This window comes from Pleuronectes platessa, chromosome 20 (assembly GCF_947347685.1).
Source record: "Pleuronectes platessa chromosome 20, fPlePla1.1, whole genome shotgun sequence".
Classification (NCBI taxonomy): domain Eukaryota; kingdom Metazoa; phylum Chordata; class Actinopteri; order Pleuronectiformes; family Pleuronectidae; genus Pleuronectes; species Pleuronectes platessa.
In genome coordinates, this window is record NC_070645.1 from 14162106 (window position 1) to 14189761 (window position 27656).

A 27656-nucleotide genomic window follows, 5' to 3' on the forward strand; every position below is an offset into this window, starting at 1 on the left:
TGAGCTTTTACAGCAACTGGCCGATGTGCACATAAAGTTTGCTATTTTTAAGTTCAAGCGTCTAAATCTCAGACTGCTTGTGTAAAAAGAGATTGTGCAAGTGCAGAAATAGCAGCCTTGTGCTTTATTGTGGCCAGGTGGGGATCCTGAAGGGACTTTTATTAACCACCAGCTCCTCAAGAAAGCAACAAGCCACAGTCATCCTCATCAAAACAAGGATTCTAGGAAAAGTTATTTATGGCATTATCAAGCAAATACACTCACGGAAGTACACACATGCAGGAGCAAATGCTTCTTTAAATGAAGCAGTGGATCTTAGATATGAACCTCTGCATTTATTCTCTTATTGATCAAGTTGTACTATTGATTAGATTTTCCCCCACAACTCATCTGGACACTGAGGTTCCAATGCACAGATCATGTTACTATTTGAACGATACAAGTGGAGAACTCCCACAAATCACACTCCCACCATATATGTTTGTTTCTGCACCAGTGTGTGTACATGTGTGTTGTTCTTTTGACTACAGGCAGCGTTATATGTTGATATATCTGAGTCATGAGGGAGTTTCTAGCTCAGAGCCCCCCCCAGCTGAGCTGACCGAGGACCAACGTCGATGTTTGTCTGGTGAAACATTACGGATTCCCGGCAACTAAACAAAACTGTAGCGTCTTCAGTTAGAAAGTGCACTATTGCATTCATTTGTGTACAGTTAAATAAAAAAGCTTCCCGTCATAGCTGGCTCTTGTCACGCAACACAAGCCTGAATGCTGCCTGTATATGTGAGAGTGTGTGTGTGTTGTTTGTGTGCATGTGTGGAGCACACTCTCCTTGGGCCGCCATCCATTTGCATTCTGGTAGTTTTTGTAATTGTCTGTGTAAATATTGCACCACGTTTGCCTTATGTTGTGGTTAATTCTCCCAAGGCTTGACAAGCTGAATTTAGGAGTGTTTAGACAGCTCTTTAGCTCGCTCCGCATGTGCGTCGCTCCTTTGCTGGGGTTCATCCGAAAAGCTCATTTTCCCAGAAGACAAAACATCACGCTGCACATAAAACATGTGCTCCGCAGTCAGTCATCATGTCTATTTATAGTAGCATCTAAATTATGTTCACATTATGATTGCTATAATGGCACACAATACACATTAACAGTGTGTGTGTGCATGTGTATGTGTGTGGAGAGTGCATGGCGCCGGTTTTATGATGCACCGTGTAGTTGAGCCACATACAGTAGCAGTGAGATGTTGCCATACAAGCCTGTTTTGCCCAGGGCCTCGTGTGAAGACACGTTACTCCTGCACAACATGGTGACGAGTGCGTCTGTCTGCCAACCAAAACAGAGAAGTGGAAACAATCGAGTTTACATCCCGACCTCCAGCCTGTGTAATCCCACTTGCTTTGTCATAATATCACTTCCCCTTCTCACTGGGGTTGAGGTGCACGAACGAGGCTTTTGTTTATGCTCTCCTCGGGCATCAGTGTTATTTTCATGTTTCCCTTCGCAACTCCACATGCACAAAAAACACGCACTCACTCACATTATAATCTCCTCTGAAAGATGAATATTTGTGATTCCAAGAAAAGTCCTTTTTTGTTTGTTAACAGACAAAGGGAATTGCTCTAAATCCTGGCAGTCCATCCCCTCAAAAGTAATCTTATATGTCAAAGTGGAAACGAAAACATTTGCAAGCAAAAACAATATCAGAAAGATTATAATCCTCAATCCTACGTTAATAATGTGATCAAGGATGATGGATGATCGAATCAATGTGGTGGGGAAAAAAACTCCTGCGACTGTTTGTCTTCAGAAAAAGTTGAAAAAAAACAAAAACTTTCTCTCAGGGACTCGTTCTGTTTGCCACATTTCAAAAACAAGAGAAAAAGTAGAAATAGTGAGGCGTAGATTTGGACGGGGCGAGATCCGGACATTTTTGATCGGTGGCATAATGAAGTATTAGCTTCCATTACAGTGCAGGCTTAACCTTTTTGCGGAGCACCATTGAGCTCTTGCCAGCAGTCATCAATATTTAACAGCTGTTGCTATTATGAAATTCTTTATGGGCTAATGTGGCTCGCCGGCTTGCACGCAAGGCCTTGGCCGTCAGCCAGCAGCATGTCAGGAGGAAGGGGGGGAGGATTGACAGACGGCTCGCTCGCGTGACAACCAGCCCTTGATCAGCCAGCTTCTCTCTCTCCCTCCCTCTCTCTCTGTTGGTGTTGCTCTCTCTCCACTGTGGATTTCCTGTGCCTGCGGAGAGAGAGAGAAGAGGAGCGCTGAGGGAAGGGGGCGGGAATAGGCAAAGGAGGTGGCTATAAGCCAACCCAACCTCAAACACACACATATGCACACACACACAGTTTTCTCTACTCACGCAAGCCTTGTGGGAGAGGTGGGGAGGGGGGGGGGGACTGCTGTGCTGCACAGTGCTGCCGTGTTCAGGTCTGCAGCTCCTCTATAAAAAAACTCACAACAGAGGATCAGCTGCCAAGAGATGGCACCAACGCTGCTGAAGTCAGGTGAAATCAGATATTATGGATGTGAATTTGAACAACATAACTCAGGGCTTTTTTGATGGTAGAAATATAATGCTTAAATAAATTAGTATTACAAGTTAAAGTCCTGCATTAAAAAAGTCACTAAAGTAAAACATCTGAAACTAAATGCACTTTAAGTATGAGAAGCAAAACCACTCATAAGGCAGAACAATGACCCCATCCATTATCCATTATCTTTACTGCTTGTAAAAGGGGGGCCTGGAGCCAGTCCCAGCTGACCATGGATGAGAGGTGGGGGGGGGGGGGGGGGGGGTCATTAACTGATCTATACTGTAGTATTGGATTATCATTACTCATCCATCGATGTATATGTAGCATATGTTGACTGTTGTAGTTGGTCAGAGTATATTTTATATAGCGTTTTGGAGTTTAATCTACATCTGTGTATCATGGTCATTGATTTGTAGGACAAATTAAACGACCTCAGATAGATAAGGAATTAGTATAGTATAGTATAGAAAGTATAGAGCTTTCGACAGTGACCACCTGTTTGTGTGCAGGCCTGCTTTAAACCATGCAGCAGTTCATGCTGTGTCTATGCGCCTCCTCCATGTATGAACACTTAACCTGCTCCTCAGTGCACATTTATGCTGGACATGCTCAAGGAAGGACCTGGAGTATTATCCGCTCCTTCAGCTCAGTATGCATGCTATACTCTTGTACTCGCAGTTTTTAAAATGGTTATAGTCATGTGACTCTCCTCAGAAGCACGCTTCGACATAATGTCATGCCATACCATCATGCAATCTAATGCTCTAATGTACAGGATGGCATTGAAATATTCATCCCTGCTTCTTCCATCATTTTGCGAGACATTTCTTTGTGTTTTATACCCATTATACCCAGAATAAAAGCATGTCAGTGATACTACAGGCCCGCAGGGACAGTCTCCCCCTTACTCCCTCTTTCAGCAGCCTCTCTCTCTTCTTACGGAGGGTTTCTGTTTTCTCCTTGTATATTGTCTCTTTTTCGGGGCTGTTATTGATAGTTTGTGAGGAAGTGGAATCAAGAGAGGGTCTTGAAAACAAACACGCCCTGACTGTGCTGTACACATCCTTACGCTTCATGCAAGTATTCACTTCACCCCCTAGAGGCCGTAGAAATGAATGAGTCATTAATAAGGACTGTGTACCCAACTCAATGACACACACACACACACACACACACACACAAACACACACACACACACACAGGTCTCTGGAAACAAACTGGGATGAAATATTTGCGAACAACTTCCCCTGTTTTTAACCTGAAGAGGAGCAGCACAGATCATCTTGTAGAACGCAGCAGTCGAATGCAATCACTCACAAATCTCTTCACATTTTATAACCAGTCCTTAGGGGCCAGATAAGGGGGCTGTAATACCTGGAAGAATTAGTGGTTATCAAGGTACTCTTTTCAATCACATCACAATGGTAACTTGCGCTGCACAACGAACCTGCCCCAGAGCAGGTTAAGTTCAAGATAACAGATCAAATCCCTGTCAGTGGCCCAAGTACTGACCAATCATATCACTGGATAACCAGATTCATGGACCACAGGATCCTGACAGGGAAGAAGTCCACATCTGTGATGATTATAAATAAACTTTTCAGTTGACAGACTGCATTACACATAAACTGCTTCTCTTCTCGCTGCTATGGCAACAGAAAACATCTGACATCTTAAACTTCCAACCAAAACAGTTTGTTTATCATCAGATAAAAGAGCAACAACTTTCACTCACTTATTTACAGTGTATCTAAAGATTACTTCAAATATCCAAATTTATTCTGAGTGTTTCCTTTCTATTGATCATCCCTCCATTACTGCTTTTATAGCCTTCAAGGGTCGTCGGGGAGCTGAAGTATTTTCTAGTTGACAGTGGGCAAGAGGCGGGGTGCTCCCTGGACAGGTCACCAGTGCAATGCACGGCCAACATACCTCACAGTCCACATTCACAACTACGGACAATGTAGAGTCTCTAATTGCATGCCTGTTTTTGGACTGTGGGGGGAATCCTGAGAACCCGAAGAAAACCCTTGCAGAGAAAAGGTCACTTGAGCAAATTTAGCATTACTTCTTATATCATTCTAAGAACTTTTTGATTTTGCTTGAAATTGCAGATTCAGCCTTTTCTAGTGAAGCATGATAATGAAGATATCCTGGATACATTGAACTCACATCATATTAGAGGACCCGGCCCTCACTCTTCATCTCTTTCCACCACACGAACAAATCAGACTCATCTCCTCCCTGATCCGAGGTGTTCTTTGAGCAGGATGAAGACCTGAGACACTTATGACTCAACCTGTTCAAATTTAGGCAAACTGAAGCTTAATATTTACTGGGTGGTCCCTAATATTCTGTATACTCAGTGGAAGTGGAAAGACAGACCTGGCCGACCAACGGAGCTAGACTCTTATGAGCCTCGCCCTTTGGCAGCATCCACATGCTTCTCCTTTTCACTTTTTACTTAACACCCCGTCCTCACACACAGCACATAAACGCCTCGCCATTACCTACTCTGTTTTCCTTGTTAGACCAAAGAGGGAGAAAATACACGCAAAGAAAAGCAAAGTGCTAGACGCGAGCAGTGATGAATAAAGCCTGCATTGTTGGCGGAGGAAGTGCCGGTGCCGATAATTAATCATGCCGTGTGTTTGTCTTTCCTGACGCCGCATCCTCTCCAAAATCTGCCGTAAGAGAGAAAACAAAAATACACGAGGCGTTGAAGAAGAAAAATAAAGAAGCTTATTAGATTCATTTCCCTCTGCAATGGTTTCCACTGGTGTGATGGTATTGCGGTGATTGAAGCAAATGGTTTTGTCTGTGTGTGTGTGTGTGTCTGTGTGAATGGCTGTCTGAGTGTGTTTGTTTGTGTGTGTTTTCACATAGCAGAGGTGATGACACAATACTTAACATTATTACTGGCATTTATGAGTTTATTAAGCTGCCTGTCAGTGTTTTCATCAGCCCCTAACCAGATTTATTATTGCAGCCTTTTTGTCCACATATAGCGTGATTAAACCTGCTGCTGTGGGGGAAATTAATGAATAAAGTTGAAAAAAAATGATTCAAACAAAATGTATGGATGAAAAGAGAAAAAAAAAGCGCATTAGCATCGCGTGCTTCGGAGTGGAGTTAAGAGTAGAGGAAACTCTTCCAGTATCACGAAATCGGTTTTCGATCGCCTGCAATGCCGAGTTGAACAAAGAAAGGGTGGAGGGATGAGGAGGAGGAGGGTAGAAGAAGGGTGGATGGGGGGAGGGAGGGATAGAGAACAGGGCATGGTAGAAGGTTAAAGGGGGAGGAAGGGAAGCCGTAATGGGGTTATTTGGTGGGGGTGGGGTCTATACGAAGCATCGGAAGATTCAAACATACATATACACTTAGATATTTTTTCATAATGAGGCTATGGTGTGTGAAAATATATGTGTGTGAGTGCATGTGCGTGTGTGTGCGTTGCGTGACTAATCTGTGCCTGCTACAATGAGTGACGGAGCGAAGGGCTGATCTCTTGGAGTGAGCCACATGCCCCCTGACAGCACACCCATAAGAGAAACACGCAAACATGCCTCCAACACGCAACGCACACATCACCGATGCACATGTGACAGTTCTGCACGCCACAGTTTTATAGGCTAATTGCATACACACACTGGCATGGTAGTAGGCAGGCCGTCTTCTCAGAAGGAGCGAGGGGGGGGGGGGGCAAACAACATATGGTTAGGTTGATGAATTACGAATTAAGTGGGATACAAGTTTTTCAGCTTTCTTTTTGTTTATTCTTACTTTGGCGAAGCAGGACAGGACAGAATTGGAGTCCAGCATTTAAATTGATCACATCGAGTGAAAATTTATAAACTGTATTTGTCAGATAGTAGAATTAGAGTCTTCTTCATTTAGCATTAGGCTAAATGAGGTTGTGTTCGGGGGGGGGGGGATCTCAGGATAAAGGCTGTCAAATACTTTACATTAAGTTTTATTAAACAATAACAATTATAATAATAATAATCAATAATAAAGTTTTAACAAATAGAGCAACAAAATAATTGACAAATAGTATTTTGTTGTAAAAACTGTTTTGCTTGTATGACGCCTCATTTTCACTATAGATACAAATGTTTTGTCTGCAAATTAAGTTGGATAGATTTAATTTTTGAAACTCGCGTTTCCACTCACTACTCAACTATCACAGAACACAGCACTCTTTGTTTACCTACCTTAGAAAAATGTACAATGACCAGTATACACTTTGTTCATGGAATAAGATTTTCTCATTTGTCTTAAACATTCAATTTGTTGATTATATTTGAATAAAAACAAAGATGTACCACTTTTCTAAGTGGTGTTTACGTTGTGTTAACTAACATGTGACAAAAAAACTTTAAACTTAATTGAAACACCCCAAAATACACTGGATGCTGTCCTCTACCTCTAACCCTGTGAACCTTAGAGCCGTCCATGTGGCCGTATCGTGTGAGAGCAATCCTGCAAAGTCGTGAAATCCTCCAATGTTTGGTCTTGTTAGACAGGCCCACCAAGCAGACTAATACCTGGAATTAGTGCTGAGCAAAAGGAGACTGATACAGTTAATGTGTCCGCCACATGTCTGAGTGTCGGTCCAGCTCTCTTGCTGCTGTATCGCTGTTTGAGGTTGTCGGGGGAACTGGGGAGCATGCTCTGGGAAAAAAAATCAGTATTGTTATCGTTCTCAATGTTTCCTGTGTTGACACTGATGTGTGCTCTGCATTGTGTGTGCAGCAGATGCAGCAATATATTATATTTGACCTGAATGAGGTGTGCACGGTTTTACTTCGCACTAAAAAAAATGCTCTAAACAGCAAATAAATGTACATATGCCAGCTGGTATAAAAAAATGTTTGATTTCCGCATGCACTTGTAGCCGTTATAATGCAAACTTTTGTCATCATTTTGTATCCTTAAGCCTACTGCTTACCATGAGTCCCTTTTGTCAGTCTATTTACGTTCTACTTCTTTCTTTTATAGCAAACCAAGAGAAGCCCTCCAGGAAGCACATCATCAGCCCAGTATCCTCTAACCCTGAACCCAGGAAAGAGAGTCTTCCACTGGGCAACATCAATGAAAGCAGCCTTCTCCTGGAAGTAAGAAACCACATGGCTGTATTATATGTGTTTGTTGTGGAATATTATCTGTGTGTGTGTGTGTTTGTGTATCATGTAAAACTATTGTCCAAAAGGTGCTTTAATTACACTTTTTTATAATCAACTCACTGTGAATGAAACAATAAAACGACGCAGGCTTGCAAACATGCCAGTCAGGGGGCCATTTGTGTTTGTGTGAGTGTGTGTGTGTGTGTCTGTGAGTCTGCCCTTTGCCCTCTGCCCTGACCCCCTTTGTGGAGCCGCGGTGTTGCGTGACATAGGGGTGAGACAGGAGTGTCAGAGCTGATGAAGGAGGTGGGGACTTTAAGCCTGTGAAGTGTGTATGTGTGCTTTGTGTATGTGCGTGTCTGAATCATTGTCTGAATGCATGCGGGCGTGTGTGAAAGTGAACAGAAGAGAGTGAGAAGAACACACCAAGCCTGTCAAAAGTAATCAGTGCAACTGCAGATTAATTATACGTGCATATATTTCACATCATTATGAAGCACATATTGCGTCTTGTTACTTTGACCTGACATCAGGACATGAACACACAACGGCGCATGACTAAATGTTTTTGAAAATATTTTACATAAAGCAGCGTAAAGTTGTGGTTAGATTCCCCGAGAGGCTTGTGTTTCTGCCGAAGGTATCTGAGCTAACAGGTTGTCATAATCAGGATACAGGGGGATTGCCCAAGGATCAGATCAATGTTGCACGCTCAATATCCCTAATGGCTGTCTGTCAAACAACAAATTATGACACTGACCATTGGCCAACGACTGTGAGTGCACACACACAGAGAAGAGAGCAGGCCAGCGCTGATGCACTGATGCTTCTCTTAACGTGTCAGGTTGTCTCAATGGGATGGTAAACAAAAGGCTAGATTGACCGTAGTGATGCGATGCCTCTCATTGCGTGACTCAACCTGCGCTGGGGCCTCATAGCAAACTGTGCATTATAGTTGTTATGGTGAAGGGATCCTAAGAGAGGGAAGAGACAGATAATCTGTGTGTGCGTGTGTATGGTCGCATTGCATATGTTTGTGCGTGTGCTTGGTATCCTGTCTGTCTGTGTGTGACAGGTGCTTCTGCTTGTGCATGTCTGAGTACATAGGTTTCAATAATACGTCTATGCAAAATATGTATATATTGAATGTTCTATTCTGTATGTAGTTTTATATACATATTTGAGCACCTCAAAGCACCGCTGTGCCTTTTTATTAAGATTTTTTTAATTTTTTAAAATCTTAAAAAATATTATTTAATATACAAATATTATTAACCTTAATATTAATATTACTATAATAGCAAAAAATGAATATGGGTACATTATATTTATATATAAACATATACATTCATTTATGTATACACAAATATATGCAGATATATTGCACATCATAGTATGATGATAAACATTGAATAAAATAATACAAATAAAATACAAATAAAATATATATTTTTAAATTTATAAAACCAACTGAGGGGCTCACAATGACAGTATGTCAATTCCAATGCACCTATTTTGCACATTTATTTTAAAGAAACAAGAGTAGAAACAAACCAAAGTCAAAACAATTATTAAGATATCACAAAAGGTGAAATGAGTGATTAGGACTGAAAAGGAGGCAAAAAATAATATATGACAGAAGTGTAAATACAGTTATTCCATCAGGTTTGACATATTAGTTTTGTACATTTTCCTTCATCTCCCATTTCATTATCTTTGTCAATTAGCTGGAAATTGGATGAAAACTTGGGTAGAGATAACGAGGCAATGTTAAGCATGGTGTTATCATTGTTGTCTATGAATATCTGCCCAAAAAGGCCACAGAAATATCCTGAGACTGTTAACTCAAAACAAAAACTGTGCATTCCATGGTAGCGCAAGAGGAAGGGTCAGGGATCAATGATATCATATAGGATTCATATTCTATTCAAGAACAAACATCAAATGTCAAGGCAGTGCCTCCAAAGGGTTAGAGATATTTCTGACTTTGCTTTTTCCTGAGCCACTAGAGCCGCGATGTAGCCTTGGCTCAGAACATAGCTGAAAATGTATAGAATTGTTTATTTATGTTCTGCAAAATTATTCACATTTAATACTGTGCTTTCATCGTAGTGGAAGCTGAAACTCACTGGCTGATATCCAACATGTGTTTGAAAAAACACCACCTCTCAATATAACAGAGTCCCATGCTGTTATAACCTACAAGTACATGTGTAGGATGTGGGTGTGTCTCTGGTGGTAGCCGGCCGTCGTGTTTGTCATGACCTCATCAACGCCACTTTCATCTCCCTCTGACAGCGAGACAGCAGGAAGACCAAAGAAACCCTGTCGAAAAACACGAGACAAGGCTGCCCCACCACCACCGCCATCACTCCTCCACGCCCCCACCCCCTCCCTCGCCCCCGCCCCCTCCCTCTCTACTGCTTCCAAATCTAGTGAACATATATTTTATTTTGGGCTCTGCGTGCAAAGCGCCTCTTAAGATTTGTAAGTCAAAGCTTTCAGTCTCCCAGGGGTGGTTATGGGAGCCGGGGGCGTTGTAGTTGCAGATATGTGGCAGAGCAGGCCAGCAGCAGGTGCCTGTTTCCATTACCTAAAGGCTTCAGTATGTGCAGAACTGAGGGAAATGTGAATGGAGAAAACATACAAAAACAGCATGCAGCGCAGTGCAGCCAGTATCAGTTGGTTTTCACTCGCCTTCTGTATGTCTGGAACTCGTTTCCTACTTTAAAAGAACAAGGGCTGTTCACATGGGCCTGCTTGTTATTTTAAATTAAAATAGAATAATGAGTATTAAGGCTGAATAGTCATTTTTTCAGCTGCTCTTTCCAGCTCTTAATCTGTGAAATAAATGGTCCTATTCCATATTTATCTGTAATGTAAAGTCGGTATTCCATATTTGGAAAAGCAAATACGAACTATACTGTTTTTGCCTGCACATACTCTTTCAGGTCAAAGGTACAGAGTCTATTTGTTCCAGGAGAATACAAATGTCAAAATCCCTTAAAAAGACTACGTGTTGCAGGGATTTTCGGTGGCATTTCACTGACTAGGAACTAGAATGGAGAAAGGTGAAGCGGTTAAATAAACCTACATGAACCCATCATGTAAATCGTGGCCTTTTTATGGCCCCGTAGGACCTCATAAAGGCAACGTCACACTCCAGTATATTCAGGACATTGTTATGCCTGGGGGTTTGGACTCCAAATGTCCCATCACTGAGTAATTGAATATTTGAATTACACAATGTGTCACTGTAGAAGCACGTATAGATACGAATGAATCACCAAAAATTTTGTCAGACGTTCAATGCCACAGCTTTGGATTGAATCACTCAGCAAAAAGCTGCAGTGCCTAAATACCTCATCCCAGTGTAGTCATATGATCATGAAGTATTGCATCTACATATAAAGTAAATGATTACATTTTTTGGAAAATTTGGCCTAGAAATGATTGACCAACATATCAATTGTGGTAATGTCCCCTTCCTCCAGAGGTTCAGAGTATGCCTTTAGTCATAACAGGCTCATAGTTATTTACGATATTTAAATCCTGCATGGTGCACAACAAAAGTCATCATTGTGTGTGTGTGTGTGTGTGTGTGTGTGTGTGTGTGTGTGTGTACATGCATGCGTTTGATGTGACTGTGTGTGTGCGTGTACTCGTTTTTGTTACTTGTGTAGGACCTTTTCCAGAAGTAGACCTCATGGGGACCAAACCTTGGTCAATATTATGGTTAAGATATGAATTTTAGTTAGGTTAATGTTAGGGTTAGGCATAACTTGGTCATGGTTAAGGTTAGGGATAAGGTTTTTGTCCAAGCTGTCCACAATGAATAAAAGTCCTAATAAGGACAACTATGCACAATTGTGTGTGTGTGTGGGCTTGCGTGTGCTAGTATGTGTCATGTGTGTGGTCCATGTATTACTCATACTGCAGGGACCTTAATCTGTTTACACAGTCACATTGTGGGGACTTGTCCTCCTTCATTACGTCTTAGGTGAAGACGTATTTTAAGGTTAGGTGTAGGTTTAGGTTCGGTTTAAGGGGTTAGACAAGTAGTGATGGGGTAGGGGTTAGGGTTAGGGTTAGTCGTTACCCCTTACGTCCTCTGAAGTCATGGAGATGACATTCTGTGTGGTTGGGTGTGTATGTGTGTGTGTGTGTGTGTGTGTGTGTGTATGTGTGGGAGTGTGCATGTTTTTTAATGGGTCTCACTCTCCCCCTGGACATCGCGAATATGTGCCAGTTAAACTTGTCAAACACGATCTGCTCCCATGCCACCCACAGCCCAATATGTGCCCCCCTCCCCCCTCCCCATCACGCTTTCTTATGTTATTTAGATGTTGTATTAAAGTTTCAACTTATTTCTGTCACAGTGTTGCATTGTCACAGTATGACTCAGATAACCTCCAGGTTTGGAATTTTAGGACAACACACGGCTGCAGATATCAGAGCGCATCATGTGGTCAGGGGGGAGGGTGTGCAGTGAGCAGAGCGCTGCACCGTTTGCTAGGGCAATCAGATCACTGCTCGGAGAAACTGAGAGAGGGAGACGGAGAAGAAAAGAGAATATGAGTGTGAATTTAGAGGCCGCAGGGGTATACACCACGTAAAAATACACACACAACACACACGCTCACCAGGGAAGACCTGCATAGTCTCGCAGTAAAGTAGAGGTGACAGACTCTGGCAGCCGCAGTCACGCAAGTCAAGTAGCCTTGCAGTTGTCACGCTATCGCAGCTGTGCACACACACACACAAACACACACTGGAAGACCTTTCTCCCTCTTCCACGTCTCCCTCCTCTGCTGTCTTTTTTTCCTCTCACCCTCTTCCTTCCTTCTCCATCTGTCCATCCCTTCTCATTTAACCGAAGCCAGTCATGTGTTTATTTAAAATTTTCTTTTTAATCAACACTTGTCTGCGTAAGCTGTGCTGGCTAAACACATTATTCCCACTTGTGTGCTGTGTCTGTCTGGAGTTTCTCTGCTTTTAATCAGTGTGTTTAGTGTCACAAATCAAAGCATGTTACCAGTCAAACAGACTTAATTATCAAAGTATCTAACTTATGAAATATATTCGTTTAAAGGGGAGCAAGTTGGCGTGTGTGTCATTTTTAAGTTAACCGCTTTCAAAATACCATGAATGTAAATTTTCCCAGAAAACACTCTTGAAAAGTCTTTCAAAGGCAATACTTCGGATTACAAATCAGAAAGTTTTATTTGGCCCAATCAGTCCCATAAACATCTGTCTTTCATTCCTTCTCCAGCGTTGTATTATTCCATCTTTTCTCTCTTTTTTATTGTTATTTTCTGATCTGAGAATTGTGGAAAGAATGATAGTAATTGAACATGGAGCTATAAAGACGTCCGGCTCTGGCTGCATATTGTCGGGGGCTTACAAAAAAGGAATTGTACAGTTGGGTCACAAATTCATCTGGACTCTGTTGCCCCTTGTTGCTGCTGGGTAACATATGGAGCATGCAATCTAAAATTAGTTTTGCAAAGATGGCTCAAGTAAAATTCCGTTGTTTGTGTTTGTCAATTATGTATTTGTTTTACTTGAGTTTATTTTTTGCAGGAGCTGCCCTGAGTCACAACTTATTTCTGTCCCTCTCTCTCCCTCTCTGTGTGCGTGCCTGCGTGTGTGTGTGTGTGTGTGTGTGTGTGTGTGTGTGTGTGTGTGTGTGTGTGTGTGTGTGTGTGTGTGTGTGTGTGTGTGTGTGTGTGTGTGTGTGTGTGTGTGTGTGTGTGTGTGTGTGTGTGTGTGTGTGTGTGTGTAGTCTCTGACAGGGTTTGCCTTGGTGGTGAGCAGTGAGGGGATGGTCTTTTACGCCTCCTCAACCATTGTGGATTATCTGGGATTTCATCAGGTAAGTTGATATGAGTTAGTATATATAAGATGTGCAATGCTGTAAATGATCCTCCCTGAGGTAACCTTAATCCATGAAATCCACCTGATAGCAAACACAGCCAATATGAAAGGAGACATTATTCAGTTTCCAGTGGCTTTCTTTGCTGTTGAGTTTTCACTATCTCTGTTCTGTTGATACACACTTTAAAGAATTAGTTAGACTTTTTGGAAAATATTCATTTTCGCTTTCTCACTGAGAGCAAGATAAGATTGGGTACTTAAATATGCAGTAGGCTACAGCTGGTTAGCGCAGTTTAGCATAAATACGGGAAACATTACGAAACTGCTAGAATGGGTCTTGCACTTGTACATTTTTGCAAACCCGCACCTGCAAAGCTCTGCACAATACCTAACCTGTTACCTGCTATTATCTCAAATTTAAAGTCCAAGTCTTCCACTTGGTCCCTTGTGGACACCCAGTATCAAATTATACCTTTAATGGCTTCACAAATGAAAACTTAGAGGTGAACGTCGGTATAGATGCCCCTTTTTTTTTTACATGTAAATTAGTAAATCCTCCCAAGCAGCTGCTCACATGTCCCCTCTCAAAGTTTTGACTCAACAAGTGTCAGAGATCTGAGCTCTGCTGTGATTCACCATCATCCTTTTTCTTGTGTATCCCACATCTAATGAGCTATAAAAAAGTCTCTCTAAGTTCACTTCCCAGCCGCCTGATAACTCTGTATAGAGGCCAGAGTGAGCCAAGAGGCCACAGAAAGGTGAAGGACTCCATTTCACCCTAAGATATAACTGTTTAGGCGTCTATACGTGTCTTTGTGTGTGTGTGTGTGTGTGTGTGTGTGTGTGTGTGTGTGTGTGTGTGTGTGTGTGTGTGTGTGTGTGTGTGTGTGTGTGTGTGTGTGTGTGTGGGCACTGATAAGTCACCAAAGATTTAGCTTCCTTCCTCTCCGGCAGCAAGGCCCAGCCAGTCATTAATTATGGATGATATCAACACGGACTCGCCTGTCCCGCAATGCTGAAATCGTCCCTCTCCTTCAAAACCATGTATAAAGTGCTTTTCGGTGTTAAAATCTCCTTTGCCCTCATGTTGGCTCAGACACACACACATGCTATGCATACAACACACACACATACAGCAGACCAACACTTTGAGGTAGAAATTCTTCTGCTTCAGCGCTCTCACTTGGCTTACAAGCAGACAGGGGCAGAAACCCAGCGCCATGAAATCGACATGAAAACCAAAGTGGTCTGAAAGATCCTGCCTGTGTGTGTGTGCAGGTTGGCATTGAGGGCAGTACATACAAACAAAGGAAATTAAAACTGTAAGGTGTGTTCTGGAAAATACGTGTAAATATATGATGCTCAATCAACACTTTATTTGTGTTTGTCTGATGTTTCCGCATGTTTCTAGTTAAAATAACTTTTTAAATGTTGCAAACTTCTGATATGAATTGAAGTAGAAAGGTCAAATCAGGTAGTTTATTTGTGCCAACCAGCCGGTGCACATAGATCTATGTTTAAATCCCATAGGATTAAATGTGTAGTTGATAGTAAACAGCAGCTGAGAATTAAAAAAAAGAATTTAAATAGCCACAGATCATCATGTTGAGTTTCAGAGACAACAGAGTCACCAAAACAATCTCAGACTTTCTCACATGTTCGGTTCCTGCGAAGCAGCTATTGGTTGTTTTTGAGTCGCATAGTTTGCCACTAAGGCCCTGACAACATGTCACATCATTTTAAACCCACAATTGTAGTCAGAAGGACACTTATCCCTAATATACCACAGGAAAAGAAAAGAGAAGAGAGAGCCTCACTAAGTAGCACCACAAGAAAGCCCCAGAGAAGAGCACAAAAACTCCACTGGTCTTTGATCCTGTTTGTTACTGGGGCAGTTTGCCTTTGAAGGCCATGAAAATATCACTTATTCTCCATTTTCTCCTCTTCTTTTCCTCCCTTGTGTTTTTTACGAGAAACATAAACAATAGTCACTCGATCCGTCTGTCTGCCTGACTGCCGGTAGGGAACCAAACCACAGGACGAAGCGCTCGGCGAAGACGGTGGGAACAGATTGTGTTTTCAGAGGCAGGCGATCAAAAACCCTCGCGTGCCACCAGTGTGGAAATTATGGAGAGAGCAGGGAGGGGGGAGAGGGGGAAGAGGAGAAGGTTAAACATTTTAGTGAGGAATCTGTCATGGAATGACAGAAAGCACAGCTAGAGCTGGAAAAGAGAGAGAGAGAGAGGCATGATGAGAGTGGGCTGTAACCCGACTCACTGTGTGTGAGTGTGTGTGTGTGGATAGGGAGGGTAAGCTGGGCTGGACTGCTGTTCGGGAGCCGGTGTCACGCGATGTTTGACAAACACAGCTGCCCTCACTGGCCTGTAGCTGTCCGTAGACTCTTACTTTACTGGCTAAACGTACTGCCTGTGTGCATGTGCAGCCATATGTATGCATGTACAGTAAGTGTGCATGTATGTGACTTCCAGTGACTTTGTATTTACAGTACGGTCCTTGTGTGTGCGCGGGGGAATCCTGAGGCAGACTGAGTGTTTCTGAGCCACACTGACAGGACTACCCCTCCCTCCAAACAGCAGCTACCAGCTGCACTGATGGCACTGAGCAGCAGAGCACTGTGGGCCAGAGTCACTGAGTCGATGGCGCTGTGAACACGCGATCTCATGTGTATAAAGACTTTGAGGAAATTACACGTCCGAGACTAAAAGTAGAGATGATGGTGATGTCGGCACATGTTTTAACAAACTACTCAAGTTCTGCTTTGCTTTCCTCCACAGACTGACGTGATGCACCAGAATGTGTTTGACTACATCCACATAGACGACCGTCAGGAGTTTAGACGCCAGCTCCACTGGGCCATGTGTCCTCCGCAGCACCGGGAGTCGGCACACCAGGACACCCAGCTGGGTGCAGGGACTGGTGGGTAGTTCACTACGAAGGGTTTAGCAAATTGTTGATGTTTTTTTGTCACTTCATTTTCATCGCTTCTTTTTAATGTTTTCTGCTCGTTATTTCTGAGCAACATCTGCAGCATATCAACAAAATAACGGTCACACAGAAATCCCTTCACTATATAGTGTAATGAAGGGATTTCATAGAAGTTATATACAGCACTTCCATCTCTAAAATACAGAGGTAGAATCAGTTTCATCATCTACAACCTGATATCGTTGGGTTACTTTGGTTATCCTGTTAAGATTATATTTGCATTCAATTGTCAGGCCATTGCAGTCTACTGCTTTACAAATTAACGTATTTATCTCCTCCTCTATTCATCTATAGGAGAGGACTTTGTGGTCAGCAGTCAGTTTAACTCTCTGGAGGCCGGGGGAATTCCTTCTGAGCTCTCCTGCTTCCTCAACAGATGCTTCATTGCCAGAGTCCGATGCCTCCTGGACAGCACCTCTGGATTCTTGGTGAGTGGTCTGGACCAAACTGAAACCTAAGCTAAACAGTGACTTGAATTTTCAGTCAGCTAACGTTATTAAACATTAATTGGAATACAGTGAAGAAAAAGCTGCTTGCCCTCTGGTAAAAGACCCAGGCCAATAAAGAGGATTTTGACCCCTGTGGTGCAGCAAAGCTTCATATTTAATCGGAATGTGTGGGGTTGTTCATAGTTGTGTTGCAAGACATTATAATATAATTGGTTGCCTGGACATAACAGTAGAATAGGGGCACGATTCGTCCCTCGTGGCTGTGACTAGGGCGGTTTGGAGAACTACAGCGGAAAAGCTTGAGGCCCTGATGACAGAGCAATGAGAATATGGGTTTGGACCATTTGGTTAGGGTGAGCGGAGTTCAATGTCACCAAGTCCACTTTTGTTGCACTCATGCTGGCTGTGCGACAGAAACTCTAGTTGGCAATTTCCTGACATACGTAAACTGGAAGCACTTTGTAGCCAAGCAGTGAGCAAATATTGGAAGCATGTTTTCCTCATCAGTCAACATAATTGCAGCAAACACGCACAAATTGTTGTGTAATGCACAGTCCACACCCTGCAAGCAAATAAAAAGACCAAAGGATCTTCATTTCCTGTTAGAAAACTAAGATAAAATACTTTAGATAGAATTGCAGCTGGCCTTGTGCATAGGAAAGGTCAGACGGTCCACCACTTGGTCCAGATCATCAACTTTATATAAAGATGGACGGCATGTCTCCACTTCCTCCCACTAACCAGGAAAGAAACAGAAATACCTCTATACGAATGCAGCCGTCTTGCACATTTGGAGCCAGTCTGTGCAGTAGTGATCAGGGATGGAGCTTTGGTAGTGAGGTCCCGCCGATGCACATGCTGGACCAATCAGGAGTCAGTCTCCGCTGTCAATCAAATTACTAATTAAAACCAAACGTACTGGAATATGAATCCATTAACATACAACAGTGGTATGAGAACTACATAAGCAGACATAAACCATCTTTGCGAAAAATTCATTTAACACATACTTTTTAGTTTTATTCATGTCCCATGGACTTACATGGAGGAGACATGATTTATGAACTATATTGCAGCCAGCCATCAGGTGGAGGCTGTGGCTTCTCTTTTGGAGCTTTGACATTAGCTGTTGTCTAATCTTGGCCAATGAGCTGTCAAATATGTTGTTTAATCTTGAAACATGGTCCCATGATCCTTTGGATTTTAACTATTCAACACCTCCTCAGTTGCTGTTCAGTTAATGAAAACAGATTCCCTGTGTTAATGTGATTTATAAGCCTGGATCACAGCTGAACAACATTATTCTGAGAGTGATGTCAGAGGAAAATGGCCTCCATGTGAATATGGTCCATTAAAGAAAAGTTGACACTCTCTTAAATTGAAGACCAGTTTGAATTAAAAGGAAAAAAAGGAATGAAGGAAGATGAAAAGACCAGTTTGGGAGTGAGAAACATTGGATGCTTCCAATCCAATAAATTCTTCCCCTCTTCTCTCCCAGACCATGCAGTTCCAGGGTCGACTGAAGTTTCTCCAAGGGCAGAAAAAGAAGTCGGGCTCTGGGGCCCTTATGCCTCCCCAGCTGGCTCTGTTCTGCATTGGTGTACCACTCCTACTGCCCTCCATCACTGAGATGAAAATGAAGAACATGTTAATGCGGGGAAAGATCAAGGGAGGAGGAGGTGGAGGAGGTATCTCTGCACTGGAGCAAGGGTAAGTGGGATACAAAAAACAAAACTGGAGGGATGATGTATAGTCACACTTTGTCCTATAGTGTAAAGCCGCTGATTTTGTTGTGATGGGGGTGCTATACTGTCATTAAAGGTCAAGCTTTTTAGCACAAACTTGATGTCTCAGGTCATGCTGGTCCAGAGTTGATGTGTTTGATGCATTTTGGCACCGTGTTATGGCCTGTAGAAAATTACATTTATTGGCCTATCGGGGGAGCTACAACTAAAGGTCAACATTTTAAACACTGAAAGGCCACTGCTCCTACATCATCAGTTTAAGTTTTGTTGAAGCTTAAACTTGTGATGCACTTTGTCACCAGTCAGCCTGGAGTTGCTTCGATAATATATACAGGATGACGTGTTTGCTTTGTGCATTGATGTGCATGTAAAATCACGCCTACTGTCAATATCAATTAGACAAAAGGTAAAGGACACACATTCCAAACAGTTTGAGACTTCTAAAAATGGGGTTACCAACAATTGTTTTTGTTTTTTTTCTTCATTATCCAGGGAAACATGGATAATGTCTGTGTATATATATTTATTTGGCAAAATACCAATTACATTTAAGTGGACAGCAGGTTGGCTGGTTAGAGGGGAGGCTATCAGGTTTCTTAGGGTAGTCTAAGCCCATACATGGCATTTGCTATTATAAAGACTATTATGGTGGCAATTGCTGCTGTATAAAGGGCAGAGTCAACAAAGGTCTTTCTGAAATTTGATTCGTCACCGACAGATGGACTCACATCACACACATGGGAGATATGAAAATGAGCAAGATAAGGAATAAGGAAGAGATAAATTACCTAAAGCTTAGAAATATTAGAATATATATTTCTATGGTGCACTTGTTCAATATTTCAATGTGTGATGTTGAAAAGACAGAAATGAACTCCCATGAGTCAGGATCACTGGAAAAATATTATTGCTTATTTTCTCCATCTTTGCCGGATAAAATTTGATATCATAAAAGCTCTTTAGATCATTTCAAAAATGTTGTTAGTGAGGATACACATACAGCAACACAACATACTCTACTTTACATAAACTCATTGGCACTACGACTCCATATTATCTTGTCATTACAATGTTTAATGATCCACTTTAATGCCTCTGTCTGATTACACTTCAAAATGACTTTGAATTATGGTGGGAATGTACGATGTGACAAGGCTTTAGGTACCATTACTAATGACAACAGGTAAACAAGTCATCCCGTCCAAACAGGAGAGTGAAACTGTCAGTCAAACAATTTGTCTCCACCCAGAGGTCAAATCTGAAAAGACCTGTGTGAATGAAATTTAGGTGTTCAGAGGCTTTAAAGTAAAAGTTGACTTTATAACCAAAAGTAAGAAATAGCACCTTAAATTATAATAAGAACTTGAAACAATGTAGCAGTTTGTAGTGATGAAATGCATTTGTGAATAGATAACACAGGGGAAGCTTGATTACTGCAGCAGAAGGTTCAGAAGATACATTTTAGAAAAATAATTGTCTTGAGGTTGTTGAATCTTTCTCTTAATAACAAAATATTAAATATTCTGCACATTTTAGTGAAAGTCAAATTATTGAATTCAAGCCAAATAGGGGAGAACGGACACACCTCTTTTTATTTGTATGTATCTTTTGAGTATATAACATTGTCTAGTTTCTTCTTTAATCATCGGGTTTTAGTCTTATAAAAAGCTTCCACTTACATATTAATCAGTCTGATTGGAAAATTTAGTTTGTAATTTGATCAATAAATCATTAAGTCAGTGCAGTTTTATTTTGACGCTCACACTGCAACAGCTTCAATGGGGGAGTTGATGTTTACAGTTTAAAAAGATTGTTACAGAGGCTAAACATATTTCCTGCTGCAGTGTTTTAAGAACACAGGAAGATCAGTCAGGAGATCCATTGATCTGATGTTGACTCTGTTCTCGGGAAAGATGAGACAGATCCTGGAAAAGATGACTCACTTTTGGAACAAATATTTCCTGAATTGAAGTGAACCAAACCGAGATAGTTATGCTTTGAGTCATTCATCAATCAGTAGAAAAAGGAGGAATTTTTTAAGAAACTGGCTTTACTTGGAATGAATGTGGTCAAAGAACAGATCAACTCTCAGATTTGTCCACAGGATCTGTGACTAATCCTTTCATTCTCTTTTTTACATCCCCTCCCTCCTCCCCACCTCTCTTTTTTCATGCTGTCCCTCATCACAGAGAGCGAGGGGAACACCTCCGCAGACACTCCTTCAGTGGAGGGATGGGCGACATTGCGGACCCTATGCTCCTCTCGTGTCCCACTCCTGGTGGCACCCAGAGAGCTCACCACGCTCCCTGGACCCCACTCTCCAAAGACAACGTCAAGTACCGCCCCGATGGCTACTACAACCAGGAGGAGCCCCTCAACTACTGCAAGTCCTCCATGGTGTCCCACAAAGGTCTCAGCCCGGGCCTGGGTGCCGGCTGGCCCCTGCGGTCAAACTCGGGCCCTATCAGAGCGGGCCAGGGCGTTGGCTACGTCCCATCTAACCGCATGAACAAGGCCGGTCAGTATGGGAAGCCATACCGTCTTTCCCCGAGTTTCCACAACAACAGAGGTGGCGAGGTTTTTGTGTCGAAGCTCTATGGTAACATCCAGATTCCCACAGACCCAGATGCTTACTGCGTGGACCTGGTGAAGAGTGAGAACGGCTACGGAGAATGCTACGACGGGCATCTGATGTCCGAGATGCCCCCCATCAAGGTGGAGCACGACTCTGACTCTGAAAATGGCTGCGACGCCTACGGCCGACCCTGGGCCTGCCGCGACACAGATGCCATAGATCGACGCTACGGTAACGGGATGTACGACCAGAGCTCTGGCCTGCCACTCAAATCAGAGGCCGATTATTATGATCCCCAGTTCTCGCCCTGTCAGCGAGGGAAGGCAGGAATCAGCCCGCCCTACAATAACGGCAACTATCACAGCTATGCAGTCAACAACGGCGGGAATACCAACGCACGTCTGCTGAAGTGCGACAAAGACTTGGAGAGCAACAATGACAACAACCAGTTTAGTCCTCAGAGACTCTCTCATTCAGGGTCTCTTTGCAGCAACCAGTCCATCAACCTCATGGACTCGCACGTCTACCCGCAGGACCCTCACAAGGCCTACATGCACCAAGACTACAACAAGCACGGCTCCTACGATTTCAAAGGTCACGGCCTGATCCACTCCATCAAGCGGGAGCCCATGGATTCCCCGCCGTGGTCTGAGGGCGGCCATGACATGAACCAGTCCATGATGGTCGGTCCAAGGAACGTTATGCCATGTGTGATGAGCGCAGGGCACCATAAGTCCAGTCCTTACATATACCTGCCGTAAGAGTGAATGCAGGGTGACCCATGCATACACCCAAGACAGACCCGCACACACACACACACACACAATCGCACACGCACACACTCACACACTCACACAAACAATCAGTGTGCGTTATAGTACTTTGTATTATTGTTGTTTTCATACACATGCACCAGCAGTACAAAAGGACAGTCTTTGGTTTTGAGGATTCCCAGGATGTCATGTACTTCTTCAGTTTGATGAAGAGGTCAGAAACAAGGCTCAGGTTTCTAGTGTTAGTGTCGTGACAATCAGAAGTATAAAAAAATTAATAAATGAATCCAGTATATGGATAGATGCTTTTTGTTTTTAAAGAATACATTTTGTAGTTGGTTCCAAGCACTTTTGGAGTTAATGACAATGAGACAGAATATGTCTGAAAACACCATTTTATTTTTTATGTGTTGTGCACACCTGAATTTTGTGGGAGGAAGAAACATTTTTTGCTGTAAAAATACTTTTTTTAAACTTTGAACACAGGCGATGATTTAACACCTGCCACTGGGCTTATGCAAGAGACAAGGCTGATCATGAGAACTCACATAAGAGTCAGTTCTAACAACGTGAAGCATCATCGGCATTGAAGATTTAAAGGAGCTTGCTGGTGGTTTTGCATGTTCTAGTGCTTTGACTATACATCACCTACTTTCAGCATTACGGGCAGAAACAACTTGTTTCTATGCATTTTACAAATTTTTGTTTTCAACATGCAAATACTTGAAACTTACTTGAAATCCACTGCAGTAAAATGTTTGGTTATTTTCTAAATAATTGCATCAGCATAATTCTGCTAATATACAAACAAAGACAGTCCCCTTATGAGACTGCATTTACACTCACTAGATCCATTTACATGTTTGGGGATCTGAACCAAAAAACAATTCCGGAAATATACATGAATTATTCTCTGAGAAATCAAGTAAAATATTGCATAACTTCCTATCTCGCAATCACACAAATGTTGACGAAAACATAAACTCATTGGCGGAGGTACCAATATATTTGCATCTAGGGTCTGTTTCCACCATCCATCAGATTATTGAGTGTCTGCTAAAAAGCATTTTTTTTAATGCATGACAACCAAATTCATATTGTATATTTAATAACTGTTAGTGTTCTGAACCCGATTTTCCAAGAGCATACTTTACAGAACAATGCTTTTATCCGAGAATCCTTGAATGCACTATTAAGTGTAGTTTTGAAACGGTTTGTAGCAGAATCCTCGACAGTGACGTTAAGTGCAGTATATGCAATTTATAGTTAGTGGACCAAAACATAGAAAATATTTACTACCGGGGCACAGTGAGTGTCCCGCTGAAGTGCTGTAGGGCAAGGCACTGAAATTCCCACAGGTAACCGACCGCTCTGTACTTGCTCCATGGCTCTGATCTCCTTGTGGAAGTTAATTTACGACAAAACTGATTTAAAGTCAGTCGCATTTAACGTTAAACATCAGTAAACTGACTTGAAACGAGAGAGCAAATTAAATCACGCTGTAATTGACCTTAAAATCCAACTTGGACCCAAGAAAATCTTCTGCACCAGTTCATTGACTTCATTAAATATCAATTGAAGGTTTGTTTGCACAAGTGTTAGACTGAATTGAAGGAAAAGAGTCTGTCATTACAAGGTTTGAATTTCTTTCAATGCGCACAATATTTCATTTCTTCATCATTTTTCAAACTCCGGTTGAATGTACAAAATAACATTAATTTATGTCATTTTTATTTCACTTGCTAACTTTGTACAGTGTGGAGCTGCATCTCGTCCCTGTACAAGCTGTCTCACTGCAGATGTGACATGTTTTCCTTTGAGATGAATATACACAGACGTCGTCTTCACAATCAGTGTTTTTTGCACAAATGAAATGAAAAGCACCAAATTGATTCAGTGTCGAGAGTCTCGCTCCTGTGACGCTACTGTAGTGGTTTCTAAATTGCACTACCCGTTAAGCTGAAGGTCAAGCCGACCCAGACAGGTTTTTGAGTCAACGCACACAGTAATACATGGTGTCACTGATTTGAATTTGTATTTTTTTTCTCTTCGTGTGTTCTTTTCAGTAAGTGTTTGATGATTCGTATATTTATTGTAAGAGGCAGATGTGTATAATTTTAAAAAGAAAACTACAGTTTTGAAGACTTTTTCTGTTTTCTTTAAGGTAAATGAATATGGATTTTTTTTCTCGCCCTCTTTTTGATAATTGTTAAAAAAACGTCTCATGGAGGAGGTAGCTGCAAGGTAGCGAACACAGTGTACATATGCAGTGTCTTCCAGTGTTTCTATGTGTTTTTGCAAATGGGACTTATCTATTAAAATACGTTTTCTTTGTATGGAAAATCTGGGTGAAGTGTTTTTCTTTTGCCATTAATCACACGAGTGAAGTGCCCGTTTTGAACCTCCCTGTTTGGAATGATCTACTATCTTGGACTCTGGTAATGCTCCTCAAACAATAATGTCACTTTTTATTGTTTGTGTGCTGGATGTTGTGTGCAAAGCTGTTTTTTAAACAGTCTATGGTGCAGAGTGAAGTTAAAAACTTTGTGTTCGTTAATCTGCAGTGAAGAGTTTTTAGTAAATGTTTTTCATAAAATGAAATAGAGTTTGCTTCATTACTTTCACGTGTGTGGTTTAAACTTAAGTTTGAATGATTCACTTAACTGCTGTTATTTTTCCATACTTTACATGTGGGCCATTCCCGAGGTCAACAGAATCTTCAGACCCAAGTTCACAACTTTTCAAAATAAAAGCCCTCATACAGCTTAATGTGTAGCATTGCAGCAATGAAACCAGTGTAGTGCTTTAACTTAATAGAAAACCTGCTGTGACAGAAATCAGAACCCACAACATCCGTGAATGTCTGTGTCTTAGTGTGATATGGTCAAACAAAAATAATCAAAATGATATGACGACGATTGTGACCATCGGTTTCACTTAGTTGTCGACCACTGCTGTAGTTTATTAGTGGATGTAGAAAAAGACATGTTTAACTCTGTCCAGAGCCAGTGTGAAGTGTGAAGCCGATATCATGAACCATTACAAGATATACGTTCCACATACACACCGACCGGCAGAGCAGCTTTGTGAAATTAGTATGTCATTGATGATATGCAAAGCGAGTAACATGTGAACATGTTCTGGACTATTGTAAACAACATATGTGAACAGATTACAGATGATGAGTTACTTAGAACATTAATATTACTCAGTTGTTTAATGTCAAGCATTTCTATTACTGATTTACAATGTGTTATAAATGTGGGAGCGACATGTAAGAAACAGAACAGGGACCACCTGACTGAAGCAGATATATTAATTGGATACACAACTGGAGACGGATTAAACATGAGCATCACAGAGATTCAATAATTTCCTACTCTCGTAAAGTGAGAAATGGCCAAATTATTTAGTTCACTCAACGTCCTTGTCTATTTAGTAGCTTCTGAATTTTTCACGTACAGCAAATGTGGTCTCATTCTTCAGATTTGTGTCTCTATTAATAATTAATCACTCAGCAGAACAGGATACAGAGTATCTCTGGCCACATTGCCTGTATGATTAATGTGCTGTAAAGTTGGCGTGACAGCTCCCTCACACGATCTGGGGAAACGTAACACTTCATCTCTCGCCGCTGTCTGGGACGAGGGCTCGAGCCAGGGGACCGCCGGCACCCACAGAGACATGGAGGTAGGGGGCAGAGAGAGAAAGAGATGTGTGGTCAAATCCTACGGTCCACGGGATTCTCAGGAGAGATGGACCCTGAATGTATTTATCCATTGTTCTTCTTCTCCTTGAACAGGTTATTGCTAAATCGCACAGCTTGGGTGTTAAATATCTATGTCACAAGGCAGCCTTTATTAAAGAGAATATAATAACTGATATATATGGACGACATGCTCATGGTTCACAACTATCACTTTCTATACAATAATAATAATGATAAATTGTTTGTTTAATACTTATTGCATTGACCCACGGTCCCTGTTTTTTAACGCATGTTGTACAGTGCACAGTAGCAGGCCCTCGTTGTGATTAAAGGTTCGCTCACATAACCTGAATGTTAATTCTGAGTGGCTAGAGTCAAACTTATAAATACATACTTATCAACAATAATTTTATACATTTACTATGACAATAATTATTGTCCCATATCTATGTAAAAATGTATTAAAACAAAACTCCAAGGTTCATGGTTTAGGAGAAATATAGGAGAAAAAAACAACAAATGCAGTGATGTATATAACAAAGGAGAAACAAGTGTACCACTGTAAAATGGAAACCGTGATTTACAGTAATTGGTGATACGTATTTATACTCCACACTAATAAAATAACAACCATAAAGCACATACATTAAATAGAATATTCTTCATTAGGAGTATTATTAGGCCCACTGTGTGTTTAAAAGCTACCGAGTGTAACAAGTCTAACTTTTTGTAGCTCTCCTGGATCAGGTAAACACACCAGGAAGTGAGCAGGACTTTTCAGCTTGTGCTCCTTATGGCGTTTTCACTGGAGTGGAGAGGTCATTAGAGTGATAAGTCCTGGGTTGGGCCTCACACCAGAGCTCAGGACCAGTCACTTCTTGTTTTACCAGTATCCTACTGATGACGCAAAACTTGGTGGCACAGAAACAGAACTGAGATTTTGTAAAATTTGACCTGCAGGTAAATGGTTTGTTCTCTCCACTGATTCTGCAGCTATCGTCAGAGTGCAGCTTACAGGGAATTACAGGATACACCTGATCAGTTAGTAGAGGGATTTTCCTGATTCGGATGAACATCAGTGTGTGCGTGCATGTGAGTGTGTGTGTGTGTATGAGTGTGAGTGTTTGTGTGTGTGCTTGCATCTGTTTGAAACAGGAATACCGGTAGAAATTCATATTTTGAAAACAATCTTATTGCAATCTTCACATCTTCTGCACAGTATATGAATGTAATTATAAATGTATTTAAATATTACATTTCCAGGACCATCATTAATATTAAGATCAGTCTCATGTTTTTCTTTTCGTTGAGACATTGATCTAGCTTTGGATTTATTTCACTTATATCCAATTTAAAATGTGCATGTCCACTTCTCCACTGTCCTCCAATACGGTTTCACTTAGGCTCAAATATCAGCAGGACCCAGTCAGTGTTTTAATGGCAGCAGGTTCATTCAAAGTGTTGAATAATGGAGAATTCAGGCTCAGAATGAGACGTCTGTGGCTGAAGGAGCCTCGACTTTCACTGGATTTAATACAATGTATATGATTCTGCCCCAGTTATGAACTTTTGAAGTATGGACTTTTTTGACTTGTTGCCCTATGTCATGGTCTCAGAAATATAATTAGTTTGCATATGAATTTCTTCTCTATTTAATTGTTTTATTTAGAAATTCCTTTCCTTTGGCGTCTCCCTTGCTTTGCCTCCTGTCTTTGTCCTGTTTCCCATGATCACCTGCACCTGTCCTCATGTGTTTCACCTGTGTTTCATTATCTTCGCCTCCCTCTCTGGCTATATAGTCTCTGTGTTTACCTTTAGGCTGTTTGGTTCAGTTCTGACCTGTTTGT

The 27656-nt window shown here is 41.7% G+C and overlaps 1 protein-coding gene across 1 annotated transcript in view; it reads left to right on the plus strand.

The window, feature by feature from the left end:
* The window catches only part of LOC128426182 (uncharacterized), a 62747-nt gene extending 38132 nt beyond the window's left edge, over window positions 1-24615 (plus strand). Inside the window, exons 4-9 of the mRNA XM_053413052.1 lie at window positions 7551-7666; window positions 13461-13550; window positions 16348-16489; window positions 16853-16986; window positions 18506-18717; window positions 20942-24615. Of these exons, the coding sequence (XP_053269027.1) occupies window positions 7551-7666; window positions 13461-13550; window positions 16348-16489; window positions 16853-16986; window positions 18506-18717; window positions 20942-22088 (1841 nt within the window). The 3' untranslated portion in view covers window positions 22089-24615. The remainder of the gene's footprint in view (window positions 1-7550; window positions 7667-13460; window positions 13551-16347; window positions 16490-16852; window positions 16987-18505; window positions 18718-20941) is intronic.
* Window positions 24616-27656: the final 3041 nt, after the last annotated feature.